At 41.5% G+C, this 16078-nt stretch overlaps 2 protein-coding genes across 3 annotated transcripts; one reads left to right on the top strand and one right to left on the bottom strand.

Annotated features, from left to right (window-relative positions):
• Positions 1-2635: 2635 nt before the first annotated feature.
• ppiaa (peptidylprolyl isomerase Aa (cyclophilin A)) lies at positions 2636-6074 on the top strand. Its single transcript, XM_058637004.1, has 4 exons — positions 2636-2797; positions 4655-4774; positions 4880-5052; positions 5686-6074. Exons 1-4 carry the CDS (start codon positions 2726-2728, stop codon positions 5816-5818), a joined length of 498 nt encoding a protein of 165 aa, XP_058492987.1. The 5' UTR covers positions 2636-2725; the 3' UTR covers positions 5819-6074.
• Positions 6075-8851: 2777 nt separating this feature from the next.
• Positions 8852-11971, bottom strand: LOC131463485 (dickkopf-related protein 4-like). Of its 2 annotated transcripts, none has more exons than XM_058635220.1 (4): positions 11801-11971; positions 10521-10550; positions 9842-9968; positions 8852-9754 (listed from the first exon to the last, which is right to left on the bottom strand). In XM_058635220.1, exons 1-4 carry the CDS (start codon positions 11891-11893, stop codon positions 9456-9458), a joined length of 549 nt encoding a protein of 182 aa, XP_058491203.1. In that variant the 5' UTR covers positions 11894-11971; the 3' UTR covers positions 8852-9455. The 2 variants fall into 2 exon arrangements, with proteins under 2 accessions (XP_058491203.1, XP_058491202.1); XM_058635219.1 differs by having other exon boundaries at positions 10455-10550.
• Positions 11972-16078: the final 4107 nt, after the last annotated feature.

The following is a 16078-nucleotide window of genomic DNA, read 5'->3' on the forward strand; positions in this document are numbered from 1 at the left end:
TATAGGCAAACAATGCCATTTCTCCCAGAAACTGAAAAAAGTGGTTTTGAACTGCTTTGACAGCTTTAAATTAGTTCTTGTCACATCAAATGTGGGCTGTTTGATTCATCTTCATCTTTGTCTCCTGTCTGCTCTCAAGAAATGAGTGTACTCTTGTTAGGGTGAACTGACCCTTTAACTGACTGTTCAAACTGGCTTTTTTCCTGTTTGTATTGGAAACCTGAACTGCCTGGAAATGCTTTTCCTGGCAGTTGGGGTTGCCTTTCACAATGCCAGCGTGCACCACGTCCGTCTATGATCGTCCAGCCATAGGTCATCAAAGACCATTAAATGTCAGCGATCGATATAACACCCCCACTATCACAGCCACGCCCTTCTTTTTATCGGGCTCTCCTCTCTCAGCAGCTTCCTGTGGAAACAATTAAGTCACATTGCATATGAGTGAGTCTTTCTGGTTCAGGACTGTTGGACTCTTGTAAACCTGCAATTGTCTGCCTGTTTTGAGAGGAACCATTGCATTTAAATGCATAATTCAGTTTGTGGACCAACATGTTTTAGCCATGCAACAAAAGTCTATTCTAATAAAGCCTATGCTCACTCAAGTCTATATCTTCAGAATATTTTTGGCACTTTAGTTCACTATTCCAAATGGAAATACTATGTTCTAGTGTTTGCATTACAGCACACACTGCTTCATCTATCAGTAAGTTCAAATGTGTTATTTTGTGAACTGTAAACAGAACCAGTTCAAGAACCATGGCTAATTTGGTGAAGAGGGGCTCAGACTAGAGAGGGCCCAGGTGCTCCCTGTACCTGCAGAAGGAGAAAACCAACCAACAGGTCATTTAACTTAGTTCATACACCCATAATCATTTCTGCTGTAGTTGATGTATTACTTCTTTAGTAGATTATCTCTACATGTTTTATTATGTCATTCTACAAAAAAAAGTGGCCACCTGGATTTAACCAAGCAAATAGGTAAGAGCCTCCTATTGTTGGTCTGGTCTAGGTTCAGCAACATTATGTGCCCGAATGAGGTCAGCTGACTACCTGAATATATTGAATGACCAGATTATTCCATCAGTGGATTATTTTCTTCCCTGATAGATAGATAGAGATAGATAGATACTTTATAAATCTCACAGAGATGGCCACGTCTCACAGAGAAATTCACATAGCACGGGCATATTCTAAGATGACAATGCCACGATTCATCAGGGTCAAATTGTGAAAGAGTGGTTCAGGGAGCATGAGACATCATTTTCACTCATGGATTGGCCGCCACATGAGTCCAGACCTTAACCCGATTGAGAGTCTTTGGGATGTGCTGGAGAAGGCTTTGCGCAGTGGTCCGACTCTCCATCATCAATACAAGATCTTGGTGAAAAATGAATGCAACACTGGACATAAATAAATCTTGTGACATCGCAGAAGCTTATGGAAACAATGCCACAGCGAATGAGTGTAATCAAAGCTAAAGGCGGTCCGAGTGTGAGTTTGTGACCCTTTTTGTTAATGGCGACTCTCTTTTTTTGGCCAGGCAGTGTATATTGATATTGATTTGTAAGGGATTATTCTGAATCATGTTATATTCAGCTGAGAGTTCCTGATACGTACAAATCAACCAATAAGTTCATCCAAAGTCTAAGGTAGAGAAACTGTAAACATTTATTTATGTTATCAATGAAATCTTTTATGATAACTACAAAATCCCGGAATACTCTCGAGGGAACGTTCCCAAAAGGTTTTCTTTCTGTGTTAAATTACAGTTGTACAGTTGTATGCAAACTGCAAACCCTGTGGGTTCACTTCAGAAACATCTTCAATTGTCGGTAAACGCGCTTCACTGTGACAGGACACGGTTCAAATGTCAAACTTGATCATTAAAGTTACGTTACATCTCTGACCTGCTCCTCAAAATCGGATTCCAGTAGTTTCTTCCCTCGAATAAAACAGGACGGACCGCACCCTGACCGCATGCGTGCGCGCGCGCACACACACTGGTTTGCGCATCTATCCTTTTAAGGACACTGCATTGATTCCATTCATTTGGGCAGCCTGACCAAAGGCTCATCCATAACATTAACCATAACCAGTTAATGTGTAACCTATCCACACATTAGCCCTAAACTTAACCAGTCCCTAAAAAAAGAGGTTCTGCCACATTAGGACCAGGTTTTAGTTTCAATGAGGACTACTCGACGACAGTGTTGGAGCCCGAAAAGGTCCGAAGCACAGGCACACACGAACACGAACACGAACACACTCGCAGAGGACGCGCCAGGACTGCAGAAATTGACTTTCAATCACCGGATTGGTCGTCCAGGCCGCCTGTCATCTGTGGCGCGTGCTGCGCTAAAACTCGTGAGGTGGTCGTTTTTAGTACGCGGTCATCGAAAGGGGGCGGTGCTACGCGTGGCAAACAATGGAAACAACCAAGCTCCGTTGTACCGGACCGCTTCAGTAATAGAATCAAACACACCTTGAGTTGCGCTGGTCCGTTAACAGTCATATAGAACGCGAGCGTCGACTGTCCTGGCTACTGATTCGCTGAGAGTAACGGCTGTCACATGCCATCGCGTTGCTGATTGGCTCACTGTGGTTTAACGCCGCCTACCTGTCTTATATATATGTTAACCGGACTAAAGCGTTTTTTCTGTTTGTTGCAGTCCGTCTCCTCGTTCATCGGAGTTCTCAGCCAACCGTCTCTGTTCCGTCTGCAGAAATGGCTAGCAACCCCAGAGTCTTCTTCGACGTCACCGCCAATGGCGCAAGCATTGGCCGGGTCGTGATGGAGGTAAATCGCTCTCTGTGGTGCATAGTGTAACGGTAACTGCCGACTGTCAGAGCTGCCGGTGAATGTTAGTATGTCAGTGAAAGAACACGCGTTTGTTCGGTTTGTGTACGGACATCCTGGCGATTCTGGGCAGGAGACGGTAAACCCTCCGTGTCGGCTGCACATGTCACGACGTAAGAACAAACGGTAGCTGGACTGTCGTGACCATTTCCTGAGGACCATGAGCACGTGTTTGTGGCGTCCAGCCAGCGCTGCTTTCTGACGGGACCGGAGACTGTCAGTGGCGGAGCTTTGTTAGCTCAGTTGGGTGCGGAGGATATTTAATGGACGTGGAAACATTAGTTAATGAGTTATATATGTGTACATCCACGGCCGACACAATTGTCTGGTAACGAGGCGAGTTTGGTTGTGCAGCGAAATACTGCGCCGGCATTTTGTTAAGTAAACCCGCGCCAACCACAATGCACCAGCTGTTGTCACATGGAAGCATATAGGCCCGCTGTCCCGGCATCGAATATAACGTCTTTGTTGCAGTGTTTCGCGGCCTTCACTGAATCCTCCGCTGCCGTTTATCAAAGCCACGTGATGCATGACTTGAACATGTTCGTCCAAACACATAAAACGTGTCGAGTCGGAGGATTTGATCGTTCACCGGTTCTTATAAGCGATTATTCGAAATAAACGCCCTGCGGCGTTTTATCCTGTTGGCCTCCAAAGCTAACGTCGCCGGGTTCCCGTGTCCACGGACGGGGGAGTGGGTAGATCTGGAAAGTTCCACGGTGCTGTCGGGGAGGGGGATGGGGAGGGGGAGGCAGACTGTGATGTCGGCTGACGGCCAAACGCTCCCGTTATCTACAATCTCTGGTGCTCACAATGAACATGCGGTTATAGAAGCAATGACAGGGTTCCGGTGTTGTTCGGCTGTTCGTGTGGTGTAACTGCTGTGAGTGCCGGTCAGTTGCGCTCAGACGCCATTTTGTACTGGGTGTTGTGTCTCTGAATGTATGGGCGCTGCATACCGCACCACCCCTTGGCTTGGAGCTCATTTTCCCCAGTGGCTTTTCGTGGTACTGCAACTTTGCGACCATGCGGCCCCAAAAACCATGTTCCCATAAACTATAGCGAAATAGACGCTTGTAAATCTTACAAGACAACGCGAGACATGGACACAAGCTTTTCGTTCTCAAAATCTATCTTGCATCTGTAGTTGTACCCAGTTATGGTCGTTCCTGGTTTATGGTTGCGAGTTCTGATCCAAATTTGAACACTACATCCACCAGGACACTGCGTGGCTCCTAGTTCTTAGCTGCCACAGTTGGCTGACTGTCAGAGGAAGATGTGGAAATGACTCATTTGGGTGAAACTAATAATGAAGAGGCACACGTCTACACGTGTACAGTACATAAGTTAAAGACTCAGTAACGTAACACTCACAGCATGGTGTGTATTTCTGCTGAACAGGTGCATCAGTGCCCAGAGCTGATTCAAATTCAGCTGTCTGCCCCAGATCACCTCCTCCCCCTGAACTTAAGTGCATGTCAGCATCACTGCTGTGCAGGCTATGCAGATATTTTAGTGTGGTGCATAGCACCTGCTTCACTATGACGACGCCACATATTAGCTTGTTCATATTTATGTGCTGGAACGTCTGCCCCAAGTATTGACCAGTCAAAAGTTTGATTTTCAGTCCTGATCAATTGTAGCCTCTGCCCAGTATTTAAAATGTATGGACCTTGAACCAAGGTATAGTTTGAAATAGCCTCAGGTTTTGGCTCTCGCCCTTATACCAAATGTTGATTTACCTGGTTACTGACTGTTATGTTAAATTGCCTAACCTCAGCTTTTCGTTCTCTGCAGCTTCGTGCTGATGTGGTGCCCAAGACGGCTGAAAACTTCCGTGCCCTCTGCACAGGTGAGAAGGGCTTTGGCTACAAGGGCTCCACCTTCCACCGGATCATCCCCAACTTCATGTGCCAGGTGAGTCTTTTGTTCTAATCAAAATCAAGCGACCCTTGGCAGTAACATGGTCATTTTAGTCGCATTGAGTACTAAAGTGAATGTAATCTGTGTTGTGGGATGCAGGGCGGAGATTTCACCAACCACAACGGAACTGGTGGAAAGTCTATCTATGGTAACAAGTTTGCAGATGAGAACTTTGCCCTGAAGCACACTTGTGAAGGAACCCTGTCTATGGCCAATGCTGGACCAAACACAAATGGGTCCCAGTTCTTCATCTGCACAGAAATAACTTCATGGTAAGGGCAAACCTACACACCCTCACACATTGTTCTCTAACCAGGCAGATCTTCAGCTGTCGGCTAAGTTCTATACAGACCATGTCAGCATTTGTTCCGTTTTCAAAGATCTGCTTGCTTCCTTGTCTGTCTATTAAGAACATTTAACCTTAAAATTAAACTATGTGGAGCTGTGGGCCAGGATGTAGAATCTGTCTTCTAACCAGCTTGCCATTTCAATCCCAAACCCTTGCAGTGTTTCCCATATTTAGATAATGGTTGTATTGCTATATGGGGCTCTTTCATAAATGAAGAGAGCAATAAATATTGTATTATCAGCTGGAGGAACTGCCAAAATGTGACTCGGTCTGGGACATAGCACTGCCTATAGATGTTGTATGCTATAACAAATCTGTTAATGGTCTTTTTCTAAAATGAAGTGCTTTGTGGTCAAGACTAAAAGCAGTGTAACACATTTGCACACCTACAGTGAGTTAATGCGCAACATGTATGTATTCCAGTTTTGTGTGAATAAAGTTTCACTAATGCCTCCGTTTCGAACTTTTCTATTGCTAAATGCTGGTAATTTATGATTGACTGTGGTATATATTTGACTCCAGGTGTTAGATCTTTCATGAATTTCTCTGTCTGCAGGCTTGACGGCAAACATGTGGTGTTCGGCAAAGTGGTGGAAGGAATGCCTGTGGTCAAGAAGATGGAGTCTTACGGCAGCCAGAGCGGTAAAACCAAAACCAACATTGCCATCGCCGACTGTGGTCAGCTCTGAGTTCCTGCACTTAACCTGTCTCTGTTGGCCCTGTAATCACATGCCCTGTAAACCCCAATTTAACATTCCTATTGATGGAGACCCCCCATTTCTATACAGTATGAATACAGTTATTGAAATATGGTGTTGCATTTGTGACTTTGCCTCTGAAGTTTCTTCTGCATTGATTTGTTTTCTCCACAAATTCCCAGCAGTTTCTTTGTTTTGTTCAGTTGTACAAATGACAGAAAATAAAACAAGATGCCTTGACAATTGACACATGTGAAGTGTCTTAATTTTGCAGAAAGCAAAATAAAAAGCATTTCATCTTTGCTCGTAAAGTCTCTGGGGCAACTTGCACTTCCACTGCAACATTTTATACATAAGCTATTTTTGGTTGCGTATTAGTTACGACATACTGCCAGAGATGGAAACTTTTGAACAGCTATAAATAAGAATGAACTGCTGCCTAATATGTGCAGTATATAGGCTGCTTCCAAATAAAGTGGACAAAATTGGTCACTTCATCTGCTGCATAACTTGGAGAAAATTGTTTATCTGCTACTAGGTGTCTAAACAGTTATGATGCAAGTGAGATGACATTTTTAAGGCCTGTGTGTAAGAAGAGTTGATGAGCAGCGGTAATGCACCACTTTCTACTGTTTATTTTAAAAAAAGTTGACATGAAACATGCAGTCCTTCATAAATTCTGTGTAGGCACTTAAACGGGAGCGAGGAGAAACTCTGATTGGATAATTAACCAACTTGATTAAAATGACACCACTGTAAGACAAATGCACTTGTCACTGCTTAAATTTGTTTCCACACAGATGGGACATTTTTAAACCTACTGGCTTGAAATGCATGCCAACATATACACCCAACAAACAGTACAAATGGATACAAAATAGTTCAAGACAAAACTAAATGAAATGCTTTCGAATAAAAGCGTCCTGGTATAAGGTCACAGATCCAGATTTATCCCACAAAGGGGAAATTCGCTAGTTACAGCAGCAAAAAACAGTTAAGACAGATGTGTGCAGACAGCACAATAGACAACACAAAAACAGCAAGGAATTAAAGAGTAGTCTGTGTATTATGTACAGAAAAAGTTATGGACCTTATATACAATGGATGAGGGCTAGAAAAATGCTGCCTGTTGCAGTGTAAATAAATTGTGTATACAGAACCAGTAAGAATATAAATACTTATAAATATAGTTATGACTGTTGCACATTTTTTTTCATTTTGAGTTAACTATTGAAAAAAATATGTTTTTCATTGGGAAGAACATGTTACAATGTTCAGTGTTTTTTGGTTTTGCTTTTTTCCCCACACAGCAGCATAGTGGCTTGCACCTTTGCCTTACATTAAAAAACAACCCAGTTTGCATGTTCTCTGTGTGTGTTTTTTTTTGCTGGGTTCTCCAGTTTCCCATGGTCCAAAAAGGATACGTCTAAACCAGAGGTTGCGCTAGACTTTTTCTTTGTCTGTCATTTTGACTGACAGGGTCATAAAAATCCCGTCATAATCAATTTTTACCGGTCACTTTAAATGATAATAATGACATATTCAATTGCATTGTTCATATTGCAGTGGAATATGAACAGTTAACCTGTGGCCTAAACGCACAGTCTCACACTTTCCTCCTGGTTCACATGGACTTAAATCGCGTGCCTGCTTGCGCGTAGTTGCGTGTGGTAGGAACCCCCGCAACATGCGCTCCTTCTGCACCAGTGGATCAGCTGCACCGGTCACAGACGCGCTCCAAAGCCTCCTGTCCATAGCTCTTTAACACGCTGTCAGCACTACAAGGATAGCGAGATGCATTGAGTACGGTGTCCAGGTCAGAAATGATGCTCAGATTCTCCGATGGGAATCTTTATTTTGTCGCACAACATTTTTCTATCCGCCCTCCTCAGCCAGGAGAACTCCCGCTCCCACTGAACTCGCCTAACCTCCTTACTGCCGCTTCCTCGCTCCGCTGAGGCCAAGGGCTGAGTTTGTCCTTCATCTGCATCTATCCCTCTTTTTTCACCTCTTTTATCAACATAGTTTTTAGGGGTGTGAATTGCAATCTGTCAAAATGACGGATGGCTCTCAGATTTTTACGTCACCGTTTTAAAAAAACGGTCAATGACGGAAAATATTCGGTTAACGCGACCCCTGGTCTAAACTCTAAATTGACTTTGTAGGGTCAACTGTACAGAGATGGTTGTTGGTCTCATATGTTGGCCTTGTGATGAACTGGGGACCTGTCCAAAGTAAGTGTACCCCACCTTCTGCCATGTGTCAGCTGTGGTTGCACATGGACAAAGTGGTATTAGTGAATTAATGTAATTGTAGTGTTTCTGTTAATGACAGATTTCAGTGGAACCTTGTGTTCAAGTTGCATACTGCAATCAACCGATAACCTTTTGGTTTCCATTCTGTCTCCTAGGGTATATGAGAAATGGACGACTGTACAAACACGGTGGACTCCATGATTACAGGCTCTTTTGTAATATCTAGATATGTGGTTAGGGTTTTAACACTGTTGAAGAAAAACAGACAAGGTTGTATGCTATTATAAATCTACGGGTGACACATCCAGGATGATGAAACTCAAAGACAAAATGACGTTTTATCTACAAAAGATCCTGGGTAGTAGGCGTAATATTTGTTTCAGATGCCTCTCAGTTGCTGGAGGTAAATCACAACCTGAGGATTGTTCACTAAACATTGGTAAGTCTTTTGTTTTATCACCTTGTTTTCAGAGTTTGTAACTGGAGCAATATTTAAGATGGTAACACTGTCACTGAGCAGATTCTGGATGATCACATGTCAGTGACTGCAGCTGGCCAGGGGGAGGAGCCAGAGGACTATTAAACTTATTATTGAAGCTGTTCAAGACTTGAGTGACTTTAAGGTCTTCTTGACAAACACAATACATGTTATGTTTGACTTTATTTCCTTGTCTGTGAAAAGCAATGTATGACTCCGTGGCTGTGCCTTCAGTCTGAGGAATGTGGTATCACCCATAACAACACAGGAAATACAGTATACACACAGGAGAAAGATCCAGGTTAACTTTATTTGTTTCATACACATAATATACATGTGTTAATAAATAATAAACACACTAAAACACTGCAAAATATAGAGATGTAAAACGGGAAACATTTGAAGTGTAATGTATTATAAGTGTCTAATGTGAAGGTTTCTGGAGATCAAAGTAAAATGAAAACAGTAGGGTAGTTCTGTGAGATGACCATTTTCATTTTCAAAAGATTCACTCTAAAAAGGTTCATCAGGTTAGAAATGCCTTGTGTGTTTGTAAGATTAAATAATCAGTGCAGTTTGGATACTTCATTTTAGTGTCAACCCCTCTGCCGGAGGATCTCGCTCTGAAGATAGATCTATCTTCAAAGAAGGACCCTTCCTTCTGAAGAAGGATCCTTCTCTGATGATGGTCTTTTCTCTGAAGATGGGTTCCTCTCCAATGAAGGATCCCTCTCTAAAGAAAGATCTCTCCCTGAACAAGCACCCTTCCTTCTGAAGACAAACTCCTCTGAAGAAGGACTCCATGTGGAGAAAATTGTTAATCTGTTCAATGTGACCTTAAATAACATTGCTACAAACTGAACTGAACTTAATAAAAAATGTAACAATGAAGCTCTCAGCAGCTCCTCTCCGCTGTTCTCCTCTTCTTCCCAGAATGCCTTGTTTTCCTCTGACCCTGCCTTGGACGGGGTAGACACACCCCCTGGCCCTTGTTTTTGCTTGACTCTGAGATGCAGGACATCCCAGTGTCACAGTTGCAGCGTCCCAGGTTCCTCCTCAGTTTGGTGGAACCTCGCAGCAGACAGGCCTCGCCCTCCACTGGGATCCTCTGACACCGTTTACCAGTCAAATAACGGGCGCAGCACAGACCAGCTGCACAGTCCCCAGACCGGACACAACTCGACATCTCTGGACCTGAAACATAAAGATGCTCCATTTCAAACGGTGTCACTTCCAACAACAGTGCATTCTGGGACTTGTAACCATCTTCCCATTTCTCACCTTTGGTCCTATTGAAGCTATCGGTGTCTTTCTGTCTGTTAAACTCTGTGTCTCTATGTCTCTGTCCGTCCAGCTGTCTGTCCTGAGAGGACTGCCTCCTCTGAGCTCTGTTACTGCAGCCTGCCTTCTAATGGAAGAAGAAAAACAACTTCAGTCATTGAGATGAGGGAATGATGGACGCTCATCATGGAAATAGATAGACAACAGTTCTGTAAATATGTACACATATATGTAAATGTATGCAAAAGTCACTCCATGTGTACACATGCAAATACATGTAATATGTAAATGCAGACATGTGCATGTATGTATGTGAATGTAATTTATGTGTAAATATACACAAGTCGGTAAGATTGTTTCCATGTATTTATGTCATGTACGTACACAGGTCAGTAAATGTAAACACATACATGTAAATACTGTATGAACACCCAATATCCAATAAATGTATGTACACTGTCAACAGAATACTGTATATACACATAAGTAAATGTGTTTACAGGATATTAGAGTCATGAACGTGTCTCTAATCTGTTAATGTCTCTATCTATATGTAGTCATGTTTGTTTTGTCATGTGACGCCCTGCAGGTGGTGCTGGTCCCTGTCACTCACCGCAGGTGCGTCGCAGTCAGGTGTGGAGCATGGAGTCGTTTCTCCTCGATGGGAGTTCAAACTCACCTCTGTCTGACGGTGTGCTTCTCGCTCCACCTGGTTGCCATGGGGATAGGTGAGAGAGATGTCACTGTCAGGACTACACCTGTGTCCAAGTTAACATCTACTGCTGTTCATGTATTTATACTAGTAATATTACTCCAACAACCCTATAGTCTATTGACTTATAATACTACAACTACATACTCTAATAGTTCTTCTTTTACAATACAATAATACAATTTAGTTTACTATGATATTGTTACTAAGACCATGCTATGAAGTCATGATCCTTTTACTAGTGATAACTAACTCTACCTTATTTTTTAATACTTTTACAATTCCCCACAGTTACATATAGTGATAGTATAGCCTACATAACACCTAACATTAATGTTGTATTCACATTTTGACATAACAGCAGGTAAATTAAATATATGCATCTCATTGTCATATAGTTTATAGCAAAAACATTCACAGTAGAATAAATGTAAAGTAAAATGTAAAAGAAAAAAATTATATCCATGATTAAATCATTGGTGTCCTCAGTGATTACAGCTATGACATGCATTTGATTGATTTTATTTGTTTACATCTGTGTATAAATGATATGAATATAATTATTAAATATTTAGAAATGAGCACCATTAAACATATTTATGGACAGACACAATAACATAGACACTACTGCTTAGATATATTACTGTAATATATATTATAATACTATGCAAAAGTCCTAGGCCACCCTTAGATTTGTTGTTTTAGCAATACATACAGTATGTTATAGTATGTGTAGTTATTTTTCAATCACTTTATTGAAACACATCCAGAAAATATGGGTTTTAAGATAACAAACAGGCTTCTGCAGGTATAGTATTTAGTGTGACTAACTCTTACACTGAACTGGCTAAACTCTTTCATGTTGGAACAAATTCTGTGAAAGGTCTATTACACCATCATTCCAATCCAACTGCCAGGGATCACATCATTTGACAGACATACAAACAACAAAGCTTTTGCACCATACTGTATATTAACCATTTTTCTAATATTAAAATTAAAATTAGTTGCTTCAATTGGGTTTGGGTCCCCCAAATAATTAAAGGGACAGTCTGATCTAATTAAAAAACTAATTTGAGAACAAGAAGTTCTGATTAGACACAAACATGAAAGTGAATAAACAAATGATTAACTCACACAAGTCAAAAAGAAAACAAGGATGTTCAGTATGAACGTATAATGGCGACTGTGTTTGTATCAGTTTTAGGTTCCAGATAAATGACAGACGGTCTGTGTTTGTCTCTTACCTGTCGCTCAGAGGATCTGATGGTGTTTGAGTCCAGAGCCAGACCACAAACCAGAGACACACACAGGACACTGCGCCACATCCACATCCACATCTTTAGTCCTCTGATCAGTCAATTAATCAATCAATTCTTGACCTTTTTACTGTTTTCTCACAGAACACGACAAGTGACTGATCCTTCCAATAATTATCCTTCTAATAATTCAACTATATAATTTCTTCAAATGTTTTCTTTAAGTAAACTCAGTGAAATTGGATCTTGCTTCTCGTTCTCTGTATGTGGACTGTCTGGTTCCCCCTGGCTTCTTCCTTCAGATGCGTTTGTTTTTATACTCCTCCCCTCCCGTCTCATCCACTCTCTTTCAGTTGTCTGTCTTTCAGAAGTTTTCAAGGTGTGTTTGAAGCTTGACCGCATCAGTCGGCGGACACAGCGCCGCCTTGGCTTCCTTCCTGGAAGACCTGAGGCCTCAGGTGTGTGTGTGTGTGTGTGGGGGGGGGGGGTGTTTGATACATGACACCGCAGAGACCACAGAGAGATTAGAACACACCTGGAGACAGGTGAGCTCTGTGTGTGTGTGTGTGTGTGTGGTTTTGTTTCATGTGGCTAACACACTGTGATAAAGACTCATTAGAGCTGAGGCTGTGTGTCAAGCGGCAGATGTGTTGAGTGTTTACAGGTGATTATAGCTGATTAACACAGGGATGTGATGATGACACTGAGCGATCCACACACAAACCAACAGGATTGTTTGTGTTTGTTTGTGTCTCAGCCAATCACGAGAATCACAAGAGCAGGAAGAGGCAATCCCAGTGGAAGTGTGTGTGTGTGTGTGTGTGTGTGTGAGGGGGGGGGGTCTTAAGCCAGGAACACAGTGCCCAACAGTGAATGAGTCATTATCGACATTATTGACTTATTGACAGTGAGTAACTCATTATTATCAGGATGCTCTAAAAAGTCTCTTGTTGAAGTCTCAGTTGGTTCAGAACGCAGCAGCACGGGTACTGACAGGATCACATCACTCCAGCACTGAGCTCTTCACACTGGCTCCCTGGAAAATGAAGAAAGAATTTAAAATCCCAAAGACCCAAAAAGAAACCCAAACACTGCACTCTGAGAATGGAGGCCGGCTTGTGGTTCCCCGAGACTTTCATCAACCAAGCTTCTCTCCTGTGGAAGGAGCTCCCACTTTGGGTCCAGGAGGCAGACACGCTCCTTACTTTTAAAGTTTAACTTAAAACTTTCCACTTTAATAAAGCTTACAGTTAGGGCTGGTTCAAGTGAACCATCGCTTAGTTATGTTGCCACAGGCTTTGACTACTGGGAGAACAGCCGTTATACAGCGAACACACACACACTCTCTCTTTCTCTCTTTGATCTCTCTATCTCTCCCTCTCTCTCCCCTCCTCAGCACTCACACATCATAATAACTTGTTTCTCTCCCTCCCCCATTTTGTGCTCTCTCTCTCTCTCTCTCACTCACTCTCTCTCACTCACTCTCTTTGTTCTTATTTTACAGGTATCTCTGATTCCAGAGCTTCAACACCACAGCTCAAATATTACAACTATAACTCACTATATATTATGTAGCTACTCATTACTGCCAACGTTAATATTTCCCTCCATCCTTCATCCATGGCTCGTCCTTTTCTGAGGATCACATGAGGAGCTGGAACCAATCCCACATGGCATTGGGGCAAGAGACATGTTACAACCTTGGGGGCGATGGTAGCTCAGTGGTAGAGTGAGTTGTCTTTCAACTCAAAGGATGGGGGTTCTGAGAACACTGAGAAGATTTCTGAGAGCTAGCAAGTGTGCATAATAATGTGCACTTGTCTGCGACAGACTGTAATTAATCAAATTAACTAGAATAAATGACGAAATAACAATGAGCAGTTAGTCAGACAAGCATTATGCACATGTTGAATAAGATATAATGCTTTATATTAAGCAGATAGAAGGTCATTTCCAGAGAAATTGCAGTGAATGCTGCATCACATTTGTATAAGGAAATGATCAGATAAAGTTTATTGTTGTTGACTGTATGAATGCTTAGGAAGAGGCTGAACATGAGCTTGAGGTGTGTGTGTGTGTGTGTGTGTGTGTGTGTGTGCAGTCTAATCTGCTGATCTGAGTCAGGTGTGTGTGACGTGGGTTGCTTGTGGTTCCCATAGCAATGGCACCTCTTGTGATACAGAGCAGGTTCATTAAAAATACAAAGAGAGCACCACAGATGCACCCTCTGAACTGTGAGTGTCATGGTGAAGGTTTTGTGAAGATAGGGTCAAAAAAAGTTAGTGTTCTTTTGTGTTTTTGCCCAAACAGTGTGAAATTTAAATTGCACCGGATGGTTCTGCTCTCACTCAGAGTTATTGTTGGAACCAGTAAGTAGCAGAAAATGTGTCTAAAGTGTGTTTCAATCAATTTGAATGAGATATAGTCTTTAAAAATAAGATATAGTCTTTGAAAATGAGATTTAGTCTTTAAAAATAAGATATAGTCTTTAAAAATAAGATATAGTCTTTGAAAATAAGATATAGTCTTTGAAAAAATGTGACTATGAAATATTACAACATTCTGACCAGACAGAATAATGTCCTAATTGAGTTGAACATTTCATAGTTTGAACGAGGTTTCGAATGTTTTCGAATGTTGAAGTATGGGAAACTAGTTAACGGCCAAAAAGGGTGGAATATGAACAATAACCAGGAAAGGCAATTTTGAATAAATTGCACTGGGTTTATGTCCGATGCACAAGATGAAGCTACACTGAAATGCTGTTTTGAAGCATTTCGATTTGTATGACTAGACTGAAAAGTATGTGAATTTGTCTGCAGAACTGAAGTTTTATGACTGACGAAATGGACATAAATTTAAAAGGCATTAAATTAGATGAGAAAAGTATAAATACACTCAAATGTACATGAATTACAATGTGTTTAATCTAAACTTTGAGGACTTTTGTGGAATAAGTAATATTTTGGGGAATAAACCTTTAAAATTACACAAAGTAATATTTGGCTGGAATGAGCCTTTTAAATTGTTGAGAGTAGTATTTTATTTTTGTGGAATTAACCTTTAAAACTTTAAATATTAGACTTCATGTGGATGATGAATCTGTAGACGATGGACGGATGGATATTTAGACTGTTTTAGACCGTAATATAAAGTTACTCCCAGACTGTCTAGGAAGGTTTGTTTGATTGGATCTGTTTGATCATTGAGAATGTGCAAAGGATTGTGGGTACTTACAGGATGCTGCGCTGAGCTGACGATACACAGCATGCACCCTTGTGACGGGGGATGGAGTGGCTCAGTGGTTAAGACCGGTACCCTGTGTGCAAAAGACTTCATGGTCGCAAGTTCAACTCCACCCCTGGCTCATTGCATTAAGTTGCTTTGGATAAAAGCGTCTGCTAAATGACATGTAATGTAATGTTGCTGTGGGAAACATTCAGTCCTTCGTAGAAATTAGAAATAGAAAAATTGAAACATAGGTCAGCAGTTTTGTATAAAGTACATTAAAGGGATACTTAAAAGTACAAGTTTATTACTTAAGTAAAATCTTAAAGTATATGACATTAACTGTACTGAAGTATCAAAAGTACATTTCTGATTTAAGTTTTAGAGGTAAAAGTATTAAAAAAGTGATGAGTTAGGATTGAGCCATGGTAGCTCAGTGGCCATATTGAGGTTCTGAGGTTCCTTCCTTTACTTTAACGCCTTGTGTTTTCTCTCGCCCACATGTTACACGTTGCCATGAATCATGGCTGCGTCCAGGTCATTGTTGCCCCATACTGCCATGACCCTGCATGACACCAACCATATTTCACTTAATTAGTATTTTGACTGTTTATGTCTAACCATAGTAACCATTAACTAGTGCCTATTATTAAATGTAATCTTTAATACACAATCTCATAAAATCTCATAAATGTATACAATGTTTTGTTGTTGTTGATTTGCTCTGTCCACACATCTGTTGCACTTCTCCCCATACTTTCTAAGATTTCTTTTACTTTTTCCCTGTTAAAGTGTTTTTAGTGTGAGTTGTAATGAACTGAGGTGTTGCTATATTTACAGTTACATATCTACAGAGCTGTACGGTCACATTCAGATGTTGGCGTTCTGTGCTGCTGCTGCTGCTGCTGCTGCTGCTGTTTGTTGTTTGTGTCCTCCACAGTGTCACAGTATACAGGGCCCCTCTCTCTGGGCCCTCAGGCCTCCCTCACATTATCTTTGCCCCTGATGAAACAAACATGTAGCTAAAAAAAAGTATGT

The sequence above is a fragment of the Solea solea genome, chromosome 8, assembly GCF_958295425.1.
Source record: "Solea solea chromosome 8, fSolSol10.1, whole genome shotgun sequence".
NCBI lineage: Eukaryota > Metazoa > Chordata > Actinopteri > Pleuronectiformes > Soleidae > Solea > Solea solea.